This window comes from Danio rerio, chromosome 17, assembly GCF_052040795.2.
Source record: "Danio rerio strain M-AB ecotype USA chromosome 17, GRCz13ab, whole genome shotgun sequence".
Classification (NCBI taxonomy): Eukaryota; Metazoa; Chordata; class Actinopteri; order Cypriniformes; family Danionidae; genus Danio; species Danio rerio.
In genome coordinates, this window is record NC_141037.1 from 40,623,117 (window position 1) to 40,639,592 (window position 16,476).

General features: G+C 33.4%; 1 protein-coding gene across 2 annotated transcripts in view; it reads right to left on the reverse strand.

Annotated features, from left to right (window-relative positions):
• Nucleotides 1-16,476, reverse strand: part of crim1 (cysteine rich transmembrane BMP regulator 1 (chordin-like)) — a 260,051-nt gene that overhangs the window by 33,429 nt on the left and 210,146 nt on the right. For both annotated transcript variants that reach the window (XM_087288822.1, NM_212821.1), the window contains 2 exon segments: nucleotides 2,162-2,290; nucleotides 320-476 (listed from right to left, as the gene is read on the reverse strand). In XM_087288822.1, the coding sequence (XP_087144948.1) occupies nucleotides 320-476; nucleotides 2,162-2,290 (286 nt within the window).

Sequence of the window (16,476 nt, forward strand, 5' to 3'; positions counted from 1 at the left end):
AATGTAAAACTACTCCAACTGTGTTTATCTGGCAGAAGAAAGTTATTTGATGGATTGAGGATGGATTGGGAATCAGGAAATTATAAGGGTATTTTTTTTTGGCTATCCTTTATAGTATAGTATAGTATAGTATAGTATAGTATAGTATAGTATAGTATAGTATAGTATAGTATAGTATAGTATAGTATAAGTACAGTTCTCCTAAAAAGTGTAAAATGTGTCATTAATTGCTCACCCTCATTTTTTGTTCTATACACGTAAGAATTTCATTTATACCAAAACAAGGCGAATCAAGGTTTTTCATGAAGAATTTTCTTACATGTAGCCGAACGGGCAGTCCTTGGCACATGAGACAGCCTTGCACTTCTTGTGACGTGGACGACACTGGCAAACATCGCATCCATGAATGTCAGTCTGGAAGCCAAAAGGGCATTTCAGGGTACAGCTGGCCATTAGACCACCACACAGCTCCTCTCCTGAAGGTTGGAAGAGAAACAAACAATATAATATAATATAATATAATATAATATAATATAATATAATATAATATAATATAATATAATATAATATAATAAATATAATATAATATAATATAATATAATATAATATAATATAATATAATATAATAATGTGATGTTAATATAATATAATATAATATAATATAATATAATACAATATAATATAATATAATATAATATAATATAATAAAATATAATATAATATAATATAATATAATATAATATAATATAATATAATATAATAATGTGATGTTAATATAATATAATATAATATAATATAATATAATATAATATAATATAATATAATATAATATAATAAAATATAATATAATAATGTGATGTTAATATAATATAATATAATACAATATAATATAATATAATAAAATATAATATAATATAATATAATATAATATAATAATGTGATGTTAATATAATATAATATAATATAATATAATACAATATAATATAATAATGTGATGTTAATATAATATAATATAATAAAATATAATATAATATAATGTTGATATAATAATATAATAAAATAATAAAATGTTTTTTTCACTCTATTAAACTAATCTATAGTATATTTATCATTTACATAAAACTTAATTAATTTTCATTCAATTTGTTTTGATTTTAATTGAGTTTCTGAAGCAAACAATTGTATAATACACATTATAGATTACAATATATTATATGTACATTATATTATATTTAAAAGAAGAAAAACACGCATATTAATGTGTGCAAGCAAATACCTTTAAATCTATTTTTTATATATATATTTTAGTCAAGTGTGTCCAAATGTTTGCTTAGTAGTCTATATCTTACTATAGAGCATTTCTAACGGACAACTAGGTTTGTAATCCCATTCTAAAAAATGAGGCCATCTTATTTTAGTTATATTTTTATTTTAATTATAGTTTAGAGTATTTAAGAGTAAACTTTGAGAATAGAGCTCAAGTTAGCAATTCAATTACTTAATATTTCATCAAACGTTTTCACGATTTTGTTGTGTATTTAAATTATTTATTCATTTTTTTGTAAAAATATTTACAGCAGTATTTTTTTTATTAAAAAAACAGTACTTTTCTGTTACTTGATTTAGCCATCATAGTATTTATTAACGTTTAGGTCTATAATGTAATACATATAACACAATATAATATAATATAATGTAAAATAATGTAATATAATAAATATATAATATAATATAATATAATAATATAATATAATATAATATAATAATATAATATAATATATTATAATATAATATAATATAATATAAAATAAAGTAATATAATATAATATAATATAATATAATATAATATAAAATAATATAATATAATATAATATAATTTAATATAATATAATATAAAATAAAGTAATATAATATAATATAATATAATATAATATAATATAATATAATATAATATAATATAATATAATATAATATAATATAAAAATCACACGCAGACACAATTTGTTTGCAAGCATATAGTGGAAACTTAGAGTCATGCAGACTCATCTCAGCATAAAAAACAATCACTTAATCCACCCGTCCTTCACTATTTATCCTCATAAACATCTCAAGTAAAGCCAGTGTGTGTCTGGAGTGAAGCTGATGAAGATGAAGCACTTACGGCTCTTACAGGCGCACGTCCTGCAGCCACTGGGGTCCAGCCTGAAGCCAAACACGCAGCTCTGCTCCAGCAGTGTGCAGTTATCCAGTGAGCCACAGGCAGGGGGCGCCATCGTGATGTAGGTGGGCTCTGGAAAACACACACAAAATCCCCCCAGAGGATGTGAGTCACTCTTGAGCAAGTCAGATAGTTAAACAGACTGAGAGAAAGAGAAAGAGAAAGAATATGGGGAACGTATGGAGCTCGACTGCTCCTACACTTATGAGTTCTGACACTTTTAATCTTATACTTTCTTTTAGTAACAGTTAAAAGCAAAGTTCACACAAAAACAACACTCTTGGTGTCATTTATCATTTGGACCTATACACATGCTGGACAGGAAAAAGTTTTTAGACAATATTATGCCCATTCTTTTCAGAAAAACAGTATTCTTTTAGTATTAATAATTGATAATACAGTATTTCTATAGTAAAAAGTTTTTATTTTATTCATTCATTCATTTTCCTAGGGCTTAGTCCTTTTATTTATCAGAGGTCGCCACAGTGGAATGAACCGCCAACTTATTCAGCAAAAGTTTTACACAGTGCATGCCTTCCCAGCAGCAACCCAGCACTGGGAAACATACACTCATTCACACACATACACTATTGCCAATTTAGTTTATCCAATACATCAATAGAGCATGTCTTTGCACTGTGGGGGAACCTTCTTGCTTTGAGGTGATAGTGCTAACCACTAAGCCACCGTGTCGCCAGTTTATATATTTTATATATTTATTTGATAAACTTGAGTAGATTTTTTCATGATATCACGTACTTGTTTTTTAATAATTCCATTAAACTTTATTATATTTCAGATTATTTTTATATGAGTTTTATTCTTGCTTTCTTATTATATAATATTCATTATATTTTATAATTTTATTCCTGGAAAAAGTAAATTTTTTTGAGGAAATGTATTTACTTTTTAATTGTTAACTTTCTAAAGTAATAAAACCAGTGTTATATTCATATTTGTAAACATTTTAACTATAATTTGAGCAATTATGTTGAGTTTGTTTGCTTTATTTATTAGATTTTTTATTAGGTTAAAGATTTTTAATTTGGTTAGAAAGAGCATACTAAATGTTTTAAAAACAAAACAAAACAAAACATATATATATATATATATATATATATATATATATATATATATATATATATATATATATATATATAAAACATCACAAAAATTTTAAATAAACTACTGTAAATATACACACCTTATTAGATACACCTGTCCAACTGCTCGTTAACGCAAATTTCTAATCAGCCAATCACATGTCAGCAACTCAATGCATTTAGGCATGTAAACATGGTCAAGATGATCTGTTGCAGTTCAAACCAAGCCTCAGAATGGGGAAGAAAGGTGATTTAAGTGACTTTGAATGTGGCATGGTTGTTGGTGCCTGACAGGCTGGTCTGAGTATTTCACATTTCAGATTTTACAGAGAATGGTCTGAAATAGAGAAAATATCCAGTGAGCGGCAGTTCTGTTTGTGTAAATGATTGCTGATGTCAGAGGTCAGAGGAAAATGGCCAAACTTATTCGAGCTGATAGAAAGGCAACAGTTACACAAATAACCCCTCGTTACAACTGAGATATGCAGATGAGCATCTCTAAATGCACATTACATCCAAGCTTGAGGTGGATGGGCTACAGCAGCAGAAAACCACACCGGGCGCTACTCCTGTCAGCTACAAACAGGAAACTGAGGCTGCAGTTTACACAGGCTCACTATAATTGGACAGTAGAAGATTGGAAAAACGGAGTCTTGATTTCTGCTGCGATATTCGGATGGTAGGGTTAAAATTTGACGTCAAAAACATGAAGGCATGAATCCATCCTGCCTTGTATCTATGGTTCAGGCTGGGTGTGGTGGTATAGTTGTGTGGGGGGATATTTTCTTAGCACACTATGGATCCATTAGCACAAATTGAGCATCAGCCTACCTAGTACTGTTGCAGACCGTGTCCAGCCTTTTATGACCACAGTGTACCCATCTTTTGATGGCTACTTCCAGCAGGATAACGTGTCATGTCATAAAGTGTGAATCATTTCAGACTTAATTCCTGAACATGACAATGAGCTCACTGTACTCAAATGGCCTTCACAGTCACCAGATCTCAATCAATAGAGCACCTTTGGGATGTGGTGGAACGGGAGATTCTCATCATGGATGTGCAGCTGACAAATCTGCACCAACTGTGTGATGCTATCATGCCAATATGAACCAAAATCTCTGAGGGATATTTCCAGTACCTTGTTGAATCTGTGCTACAAAGGATTAAGGCAGATCAGAAGGCAAAAGGGGTCCAACCCAGAACTACAGTAGTAAGGTGTACCTAATAAAGTGGCCGGTGAGTGTATATTCATGTTTACAGCTTCATTTTTAAAGATGTTTCCCAGTACTGGGTTGTGGCAGGATAGGCATCCGCTGCTTAATTATTCCACTGGAATAGTTGACGGTTCATTGCGCTGTGGCAACCCCTGATAAATAAGAGACTAAACCGAAGGAGAAATGAATGAATGAATAAATGATTAAAACCCTTAGTATGTGCTTTTCATTTTATAGCAGTAATATAATGCATTTGCTTTTATGTTCTAATATTAATTTAAGCTTTAGTAATGAAAGTCTTTGTTATATTCTGAGCTTATAGCTTTATTTGTATATTATTCATAGTTATTTTTTTATTCATTTGAGTACTTCAACAAAGACCATTTCATTTCAATTAGATGCCAATGAATCCTTTTGACCTAACATTTGCATTGCATGTTAATTATAATTAGCATAATTCAATTAACTTTATTTTAATTAAAGAACATGATTTTTAATTACGCTTTAATAGTGTTAGTTTCACTTTCAGTCAACAAAAAACAACAACAAATCTTCTCATCTCTGTTCACTTGCAGTGAGATCTCAGTCTAATAAAAATCCCACCTGGATATTTTTGATTTGACTGAATCGATTATAAGATAAAAGAGCGGTTTACAAATATATGCTTGTCATGTCTCCGTGAAACACAAGCCACTCTTTTCTGTTTAGGTTTTGACACCTCTTACAAGTTTCTGTTTGATCACGGTGCTTCTGATCAAAAGTTACACCACGTTCTGATAAAAATGGGAAACAATCCAGACAGATGGAAAGAGAGAGATAAATAGACAAAGTTGTCAGGATTTAAAATGGATAAAAGCTTTCGTGACTACAAATACAGTTGATGGCAGCGGTCCAAAAATGAGCTATCATCATCATCATCATCATCATAAGAAATGGACTTTTCACAGCGCGACAAGAATCTATAATGTGCTACTCCTGCAAAAGCTGAATGCTTGCAGTACAGGCTGAAATTACCGGCTAAATCGATTGGTTTGTGTGTCGAACAACTCATCCAATCAGCTTCTCTCACTTTTTTTGCAGTCAGTCATTTTCATGATGAAGTACATCAACATGAATATCCTTTTTTTCTGACCAAACATAAGATGAAGCACCTTAAAGGGACAGTTCAAGCAAAAATGAAATAAAAATGTCCTTTATGTGAAGATCTCAAAGTATCTGCTTTTAAAAATACATGAGTTATAAACGAAAACTACAAACAGTGCAATGGTTTTACTGCACTTTTCAAATTTAAAGAAATAATTCCCCCAAAAATGTAAGTTACCCAATAGTTTACAGATGCCTTTCTTTCTTTCTTTCTTTCTTTCTTTCTTTTTCTGTTTTCAGTATTTTGTAGTTTTAAATTGTATTCTGGTGGTGTAGGATAGTGGCCCTTTTTTGAAGCATACATTTATGTTAAAAATAACCCCACACATCACTAAAGGGTAATGCACGTTTTATTAAGTGAATGACTGTTTATATATATATATATATATATATATATATATATATATATATATATATATATATATATATATATATATATATATATATATAAATATATATATATATATATATATATATATATATATATATATATATATATATATATATATATATATATATATATATATAAACATTCATATATATCTTTTTTGTAAAAAATATATCTTATATTTTCTCAAATATTTAAATATTTCATTATTCAAATATAAAAAAAATATATATAAATATATTTAAATTAGTAAAACCTTTGGATAAAAAATCCTTAGACACCTTTTTGTGAAGTTTGACTCATTTCAATGTTCATTTTAAATACTGAAATATTTGGGTAATCAATTTAAAATGATAATTCCCAATTACAGAGACAGAGGAAAGTTGATTAAAGACTGATTACTGATTAGCCTCTGTTGATTCTGCAACCAAAAAGTTTCATTTGTCAGTTGAAATGGTTTGCTTTTGGTTGTAAGCCAGTTATAAACTGAGCTATTACAATTCAGGGAAATCATTTAACTATATAAGGTATATATATATATATATATATATATATATATATATATATATATATATATATATATATATATATATATATATATATATATATATATATATATATATATATATGAAGAGTTCAGATGCAAAATGTGATAGAATGTGATAGAAACAAAACTACACAGCACTATTTCGTTCCATAGGTATTTACATTTCTATACAATTCTATATATGTATTAAACACATATTGGATATCTAAATATAAATAAAGAAATCTCAAATATATGCATGCATGTGTGTAATTAAAACAGATATACATTGCACACACACATATATATGGGGTCAAAACCAACTTTTATTTTACTATTATTTTATTCACTTTTGTCCAGCATTACTAAAATTATAATTTCAGCTTTCCTAAAAGCTTGCAAACATCTTGAAATTACCGACTGAACTGAATGCTTTGTGCCTGTCAAACAGCTCTTCCAATCAGCAGCTTCTCTCGTTTATTTTTCCTTTTTTTGCATGAATGCAGGGAATTTTTGCTTTGGCGAATCAATATAATGATCAAGTTTATCAATGAACATGAGTAGACTTTCCAATCTCTTATAATCAACAGCAGATACTCTACCATAAAGCCTCCAGGTTATTCAATGATTTTTAAGATCAAAAAGTGTAAAGTAAAACGAAATCAAAACTAACCATATTGATCTTGTTAGCTCACATTGCTTTTTTTGTAGTGAAAAATTAATCTGTGCATGTCATTAAGAAAAAAAAAGTGTTTGTTATCTTAATCTAAAATTGAAATCTGAAAATACATGTCCTTTTTGCTCACCATTAGATTCTTACATTACGTCTGTCTGAGGTATTGGGCGTGACTAACATATTTAACGCCCCTACAACTCTCAGTTTTGACAAAAAACAGAAATGGTGAGGAGGAGCTGTCTGTTGTTATAACTCTCCCCAAACCCCTTTCCTGATCTTTCTGAATGAAATGCCTACTTTACTATGTCCAATCAGCTCGCAGTATAAAAAAATCAAGCCGTTTCTTGAGGAACTCAAAGTCATTGTAGGCCTGTATATAGGCGTATGAATGATTTTGGACTTGACTATATATATATATATATATATATATATATATATATATATATATATATATATATATATATATATATATATATATATATATATATATATATATATATTAGTGCTGTCAAAATTAACGCGTTAACGCATGCGATTAATTTTAAATAATTAACGCGTTAAAAAAAATTAACGCAATTAATGCAGTTCAGGTTTTTTTTACTTCCTGTTGTAGTGGACGTGTGTTCAACATGCAATAAATGTGGATAAGACCAAGGAATCACTTTTTTAAGGCAAGTTCCAGTATAAAACAATTAGTTGCATCACAGGTTATCCAGAGTTTCATGCAATTTCGGGTGTTTCATTTTTAACTTTCGACATCTGTTGTAAGTTGATACTGCATGGCGAACAGAAAGAAAATCCTCCGCATTTCGTGACTTGGTGTTCCTTTAAGGTAAGGTTCCTTTTAAGGCTACACGGTAGACTTTTAATAAGAGTATAATCTTAATCATATTAAAATCAGAGTATTGTTGTCTTACTTGAATGTACTCAGAAAGTCTCCGGTGAAGACGCGAGCTGTCAAAGACAGGGCATTACTCTGCCTTTCAGCATGAGCCCTCCAAGTTTAGCGTGTTTCCTCATTAAACGCAACGAAAGTGTATGCTTCGCGTTGTTGTGTCAGAATTCTTGTGAAATACAGTAATACTTTAGGACGCTTAGTTTAAGCAAATTTGATGAACGTGATCATGCGTGTTGAATCTGAGGGGAGTCGCTCCAGTATGGAAGGCCGTTGGGGCCGAAACGTCTACAGCGCGTTGTGTGTGTCTGTGTGTGTGTGTGTGTGTGTGTGTGTGTGTGTCAGGCCCGTTGAGGGGTGTCAGGGGTGGAGTGAGCGATGTATCTGAGTAGGGGCGAGAGGGGTGTGAAATGTATTTAACGCAAGAAATTATCATTCATTTGCGGGCATTTGGGAGTCTCTGTGCACTTGTGGGATACTCCTAGTCTTAGCAACTGGATGAATGTAAAGGAGGAATAAGCAAAATTGTTTCTACTCTATAACTAATGTTCTCAACTCACAGCAATAAAACTTTACAATGAGTGCAACAGTTTGTATTCTATAGTTTATTATTGTAATTTTTCATTTTCCATATCTGCAATTCCTGTATTTTGGCATTTTTTTGCAGTCCACTTAGAATCCAACATGGAAATCAATGTTTTCTTTTTTTGGCATTGATTGTTTTGAAATTTAAATGTCATTAACATGCCTGTGTTTTAATTTCTGTAAAAAATATGGCTTTCAAGCCAGGATCTTGATGGTTTATTGTGGGTATGTTGTTTACATGAAGAAATCTGTGTTACAAGTTAAACAAAAATTCTATTAAACAATTATATTTTGAATTTTAATATTTTTTTCTTGCGTTTACATAAATTTTACATTTAAATAGGCAAAATTACAAGTTTCAGGATTTTAAATGCGATTAATCACGATTAATTTTTTTGAAAAGGTGTGATTAATTAGTTAATTTTTTAATCGATTGACAGCACTAATATATATACATATATATATATATATATATATATATATATATATATATATATATATATATATATATATATATATATATATATACATACTGTATGTGTGTCCCTGCAAAATCCTGGAGAAATCGTTAAAGGGACATCCCACACACACAAAAAAACCCCTTATGCTTTCCACTGTGATCTCGCATTGTGTTCTCTCAGGCGCTTCTTTAAAAAGCGGAATATATGGAGATGGTTTGGCCGTTTATTATGCTAATTTGTAACTGCAGACGCGCGCTTCCTCGTAAAGAATAATCGGGAATCATTAACATTACAGCGAGGATGAGGACGAATGTATGTGCATGCGCCGCTTGTACAGGATTATTAGTGAAGCAGACCCGCTGTGTTTTGTTTATGCTCATTAAGCTGCTCTTTTAACCAGCAGGCTGTCTCTGGTGGGCCGACCCTGGACCGCTCGGCTCGGCTGCTGAGAGACACTGGTCTGGAAAGACACAGACTTGTGTCAGAATTTGCAAATGAGTCAAGACACGTACCCCTTTTGATCTCCTGGAACCGCACACGGAGAAGAGAGAGAGACACACGAGCTGCTGTCAGTGGCCAAAAGAGAGTGCCGTCGATGCATTAATAAGCAGTTGTTGGGTTCAGTTCAGTGCAGCCTTAAGTACAGTTGTCATGAGCTGAACTTTGGGATTGTGTTGGTTTTTAGAGTTGGATGGTGTTTTTCACTCTGTGGATTGGGTAGTGGTTTTAAAATGTGTGTTAAGTTATGTGTTAAGATAAAGGTAAATGATCTGATTTTTTATTTGATGAGTGGGAATTACCCCTTGTATGTATCTAAGACAGCATTTGGACATGTGGGAGGTGTTTACTGTGCTGATGTGGAATCTACAATGCTAAAGAAAGAGAACAATGCTAAAGAAAAGAAATGAAGATATATATAAGTATAATAAAAAATAAAATATAATAATAATAATAATAATAATATATATATATATATATATATATATATATATATATATATATATATATATATATATATATATATATATATATATATATATATATATATATATACAGGGAGTGCAGAATTATTAGGCAAATGAGTATTTTGACCACATCATCCTCTTTATGCATGTTGTCTTACTTCAAGCTGTATAGGCTCGAAAGCCTACTAATAATTAAGAATATTAGGTGATGTGCATCTCTGTAATGAGAAGGGGTGTGGTCTAATGACATCAACACCCTATATCAGGTGTGCATAATTATTAGGCAACTTCCTTTCCTTTGGCAAAATGGGTCAAAAGAAGCACTTGACAGGCTCAGAAAAGTCAAAAATAGTGAGATATCTTGCAGAGGGATGCGGTACTCTTAAAATTGCAAAGCTTCTGAATCGTGATCATCGAACAATCAAACGTTTCATTCAAAATAGTCAACAGTGTCGCAAAAAGCGTGTGGAAAAACCAAGGCGCAAAATAACTGCCCATGAACTGAGAAAAGTCAAGCGTGCAGCAGCCAGATGCCACTTGCCACCAATTTGGCCATATTTCAGAGCTGCAACATCACTGGAGTGCCCAAAAGCACAAGGTGTGCAATACTCAGAGACATGGCCAAGGTAAGAATTGCCTAATAATTATGCACAGTAATAGTCACCTGCACACACAGATATCCCCCTAAAATTGCTAAAACTAAAAACAAACTAAAAACTACTTCCAAAAATATTCAGCTTTGATATTAATGAGTTTTTTGGGTTCATTGAGAACATGGTTGTTGTTCAATAATAAAACGATTCCTCAAAAATACAACTTGCCTAATAATTCTGCACTCTCTGTATGTATATATATATATATATATATATATATATATATATATATATATATATATATATATAGAGGATATAGATTAAGTATGTTCTAAATATATATGACATGATTTTAACTTAGTAACTTTATCAAATATTTCCCAAATTATGTTTAATAATGATAATAAATCAGTAGGTCTAATAATTCTGACTTCAACTGTTTATACAAGTCCATAAATATTGAGACATCAAAACAATTCTAACATTTTTGGTTCTATACACCAATACAATCAACAAGATGTTCTTTAACCGCAGACTGTCAGCTTCAATTCAAGGGTATTTCCTTCCAAATCAGGTGAACGCTGTAGAAATTACAACAGTTTGCATATGTGCCTCCCACTTGTTAAGGATGCAAAAGTAATTGGCTTCTAAGCTGTTTCATGTGTGTGTTATTCCCTCATTATTCCAAGTACAATGAGCAGATAAAAGGTCCAGAGTTCATTTCAAGATTGTGGTTTGCATTTGGAATCTGTTACTGTCAGCTCTCATGGTGAGATACACAGAGCTGTCACTATCAGTCAAACAAGCCATCATTAGTATAAATCACACAAATGTGTAAAGATAGCTTTTCTTAAATAAAAAAAATCCAAAAGAACAAGTTAGATTTTTTTCCCCTAAAGAAGTGTGTGATAATGAAGAATACAGTAAATATGAGAAGTTATCTTACAAGTAAATTACATATAAAACTTATGTAAAGCAACATTTATATTATATTAGCTGGGATTTCATCCAAACCTGAAGCTAATCTTTTCAAAGTTTGCAAAAAAGAAAAAGAAAAAAAGAAGTAGTATCGGTAACCTAGTAACCAACAGTAAACAAGTCACCATCAGAGTGGGGCTCACACTGGCCGGGCTACATCATGTCAAAGTCTAAACATTGTTTTCTATAAGTTTCTGAACACCAGTGGCACCTTCCACATTTGTCTGTGGTACCCTAGCTATATTCAAATTCTTGTCGCGCTACAGAATACATCTGAACTCTTATTTTAAATAACAATACTATAGTATTGCGTAGATGTAGCGTAACTTTGTGCTTCCGGTGTTTGACTGGCTTTTATGCATTGTAAAAAAAATCCTGGTTGCCTTCAATTTTTAAGCTGAATCAAATTAACCTTATGAGTCCATCGAACTTGTTTTATGTTAAACTGATTTAAAACAGCTTGCATAACTTTAAAATTAAGTTAGAACATGATTAACTTAGTGTAATAAGTTACAATGAACTAAAAACATGCTGCCAGGACTAATTGATTATATAATTTGCAGTGTGTACAGTTTTTAATGTCAAAATTTATTTGACCAAATGCATGTCCACGTCCCATTATTCATATTGACCCTTTTTCCAAACCAACTCAAGTGAGTGGCAAACATTTTATTCAAAATTTGCCATTTCCATCATGTCTCCTGCGATACTTCGCAATGTGCATGAACAAATAATGATGTAAACACAGTTAATGCTATAATGTTTCATAATATATTCTATCATGTTTTTTAAAAATAAATACAGCTTTGGTGAACAAAAATGCTTCTTTTACATTAAATTTTAAACATATAATAATGTAACTGATCAAATGATTCCAAAACATTTAGCTAAGACCAGTTTTCTACACTCCAAAATTACTTTTGCTCCTTTTTCAAACCAATTATTTACGTAAAATGAGTTGAAACAACACAATTCTTGAGGTTTTTTTGGAAACAACTTAATTGTTTCATGTTTAATCTACTTACATTTAACAAAAATAACAAAAATAAATTATGTGAAACCAAGCATTTTTTTTCATTGGTTCATAAAAGCTCACATGTGTTAATAAAACAGATCAGATAAATGTGAAGAATAATGGGACCTGTGCTGTTTTCCCCAGCTGGTTTCAAATATAAGAACATATGGTTATTTAATTACAAAAATAAAAATGAGCTCTCAGTGCTAAATATAAACCTCAGGCAAAAAGCAGCATCCTCTTTTCCTATTCATTAAATAGCGCTGCTTCATTAACACTACTGTAACATTTGAGGCCATATCTGTGCTGCCGCTATTTTATTTCTTCCTATGTGGCCTCACGACCAACAGGGCATTTTCATATTCAAAGACAGCGAAAACGGCATTGCGTGTGAAAATGTAGGCACATAATAAAACATACTTAACGTGGAATAATACCAATCCAAAGCGCTAATGGCTTCAAAATGTGATGTGCGATCTTTGGGGGTTCAGCCTAACCTGACAGCTTTCATTTGCTTAATTACACACGCTGCGTCTGGTACAATAACTTGCCTCTGACAGGGAGAGGGTGTCACCTTGAGGAAATGAGGTCTTCTAACAAATAATAATTAGGAAATAAAAATGCACAGAGTGCAGGGCAGCTGGCAAATGAGCTAAATTAAGCTGTCCTGGGACCGGGGGGACGGAGTCAGGGCTGTGTCCAACAGGGCCCAGAGGACAGAAGCAGGAATGAAGCGGGACATGGACACACACCAGCAGCTTTTGGACACTTTCAATGCCAAATAACTCTTACTGCAGTGGACGCATCTGCTCACAAATGTGGACAAAACACACTGGTGCTTGGGCTGGGCTAAATCTACAGTAAATTTAGTCGACTACGATCTTATGAAATATTAATAAAACTAAAATGATTCAGAGGACTGAAATAGAACTAAAACTAAATGACAATTTAGTCAAAGGACTATACCTAAAACTTGATCTCAAAATGAACACTGCTAGGCCTTATTGAATATTTACAGTATATTCAATTTTATACAACAGGCACTCAATCCTTACCATAAGTTTTCATTATTTAGGAGACAACATTTCCTTGGGACTGACAGGATTTTCTGGCAAACCATATTTTGACTGGTATATGGGGTAAAACTTCACTTATTCTGAAATACTATTATCATATGCAGACTAATGTATTTGATTAGTGAATGTTTTACTTGATTACATTTACATGTTTGGATGTTTATTGTGCTTAATTTGCATCTTTACATTGCATCTATGATACGGTAGGCTTTATCTACTCTTGTCTATGTTTTGATAATCATTCTGAAACCAATAATTTTGTCACCTTTTGTTTAATATACAGGTTCCTTTATGAATTATATCACCGCTCAAGGCAAATTGTAAATTTTTGATTTAGTGGCTAATTTGTATGAATTTGTATGATCTCATTCGTATTATTTAGTTGGATTTGCTTATCCCTTACAGATGGTTGGGTTTAGGGGCGGAGTTGGGTGCCACGCCTCCTGTTTAAAACTGTACAATTCATACGAATTAGCCACTAAACCGATAAAACGTAAACTAGCTACCTTTCCTCGTGAGATCATGCTGATTATACCCAAGTCCTAGTGTTATTAAAATAAAACAATGATTCACATGTTAAGTCAATGCAAAGGCGCGAATAGACATCCTGCGGCGCGAATGACGCGGCGCGAATGACATGAATGTCTGAAATTGAGTGTTTTGCATGTTTGACACACATTTGCGCCACGTTAACCAATCAGGAGCTTGCTCTTATGGGGGTGTAATTATGACGTAGCGCCTTTGTTGGTGTCCTGGGGGAAATCCTCCAGCCGACACCAACAACAGTTCATTAAACTTGGCTCGGCTCAGTCAGAAGCACCGCTGCAAGCCTCCGACATCCAGGTTAAGTTTCTGGAAGAGTTTATGAGCTCACAGAGTTGATGCACCTCTGAAAGGATCTAGTGGACTCAGACACGGCCCAAATGTATCTACGCTGTTTTTCAGCCTTCATAAAGCACATAAACACAATTATTTTCTCAATAAAATCCATGTTATCCATTTAGCAACGAAGCTACAGTCAGAAGCCCTGCCCATCATGCGACTCTGCGTCTGTTCTGAAGTGAATTTGACGCATGAATAAAGTGGATTTGACGCACAAATGAAGCGGATTTTGACACGCGAATAAAGAGAGTAACTCAAAATGTTTCCGAGTCTATTTACACCAAATACCGCACTTTATCCATCCATTACGCGTCTGGTGTCAGCAGGGCCGGAGCAAGATGAACTGCCGCTCTAGGCAGAGGACGATCATGCCGCCCTCAACCCCAATAGGTGAAAACGAAAGTGACCGGTTAAGAAAATGAAGTGAGGTGTCGCAGACCTCTATTCCACCCTATGCGCAGATATAACTGAGGACGCGCGGGTGCTGAGGGGGGGAGGGAGATATCGCCGACGCTGCTGTCTCTATTCTGCCGCCCTATGTGCGGAAATAACTGAGGACGCGCTGGTGTCGCAGACCTCTATTTTGCCGCTCTATGCGCGGATATAACTGAGGATGCGCGGATACTGAGGGAGGGAGGGAGATGTTGCCCTCACTATTCTGCCGCCCTATGTGCGGAAATAACTGAGGACGCGCTGGTGTCGCAGACCTCTATTTTGCCGCCCTATGCGCGGATATAACTGAGGATGCGCGGATGCTGAGGGAGGGAGAGAGATGTTGCCGACGCTGCTCTCTCTATTCTGCCGCCCTATGTGCGGAAATAACTAAGGACGCGCAGGTGTCGCAGACCTCTATTCTGTTGCCCTAGGCGCGGATATAACTGAGGACATGCAGGTGCTGATGGAGGTGTCACTGACGCTGCCCTCTCTATTCTGTCGCCTATGTGCGAATATATCTGAGGTTGCGGATGGTGAGGGAGGTGTCGCTGACATAACTGAGGACGCAGGTGGCAAGGGGTTGTTGCGGACGCCGCCCTCTCTATACTGCCGCCCTAGGCGGCCGCCTAGGTCGCCTCTATGGACGCGCCGGCTCTGGGTGTCAGCACAGCATTACACATACACCTGGATGAAGTGATGGCAGCCATATTGCACCAGACACCACACACCATTAACGCCAATTACGATATGGGGATGGTTAGGAGGCCGTGATGGACAGAGGCCAGTGGGCAAATTTGAAGGACATGCTGAGATTTTAACTTCTCATCTGAAAGAGGGCACCTATTAAGCAGTAGAGTCCACCTTCACTGGGGTGTTAGGATCACTAACACCAATTCGGTTAGCAACCTAGTTTTTTCTATGCGGTCTCCCATCCAGGTACTGAACGGACACTGCTCTTCTTAACTTCAGTCGGCGACCATGTGAGAGTTGCAGAGATCTAGTTGCTAGCTAAGTAGGAAAACACAGAGTTGCAATTTGTCTGTAACGCAGGGTAAATTAACAAAAAAAAAAAAAAAAAACATGTCAGATAAGACATCATCCTATTTTGTGCCTCTGGACGCAACGCAAAATTGAACGCAGATTTTTGAAAGTGTCTTTTTCCCTAATTCACCCATTGACTTTAAAAAGGCTTAACAATATTTATAATTTTCATAACAATTTTTCACACGACTTAAAGGGAACCCAATAAATTGAATTGTAATTTACATTAATAATGCCTCTTAGTCACTGACATAATCTTCAGCAGTTATGATGTGAAAA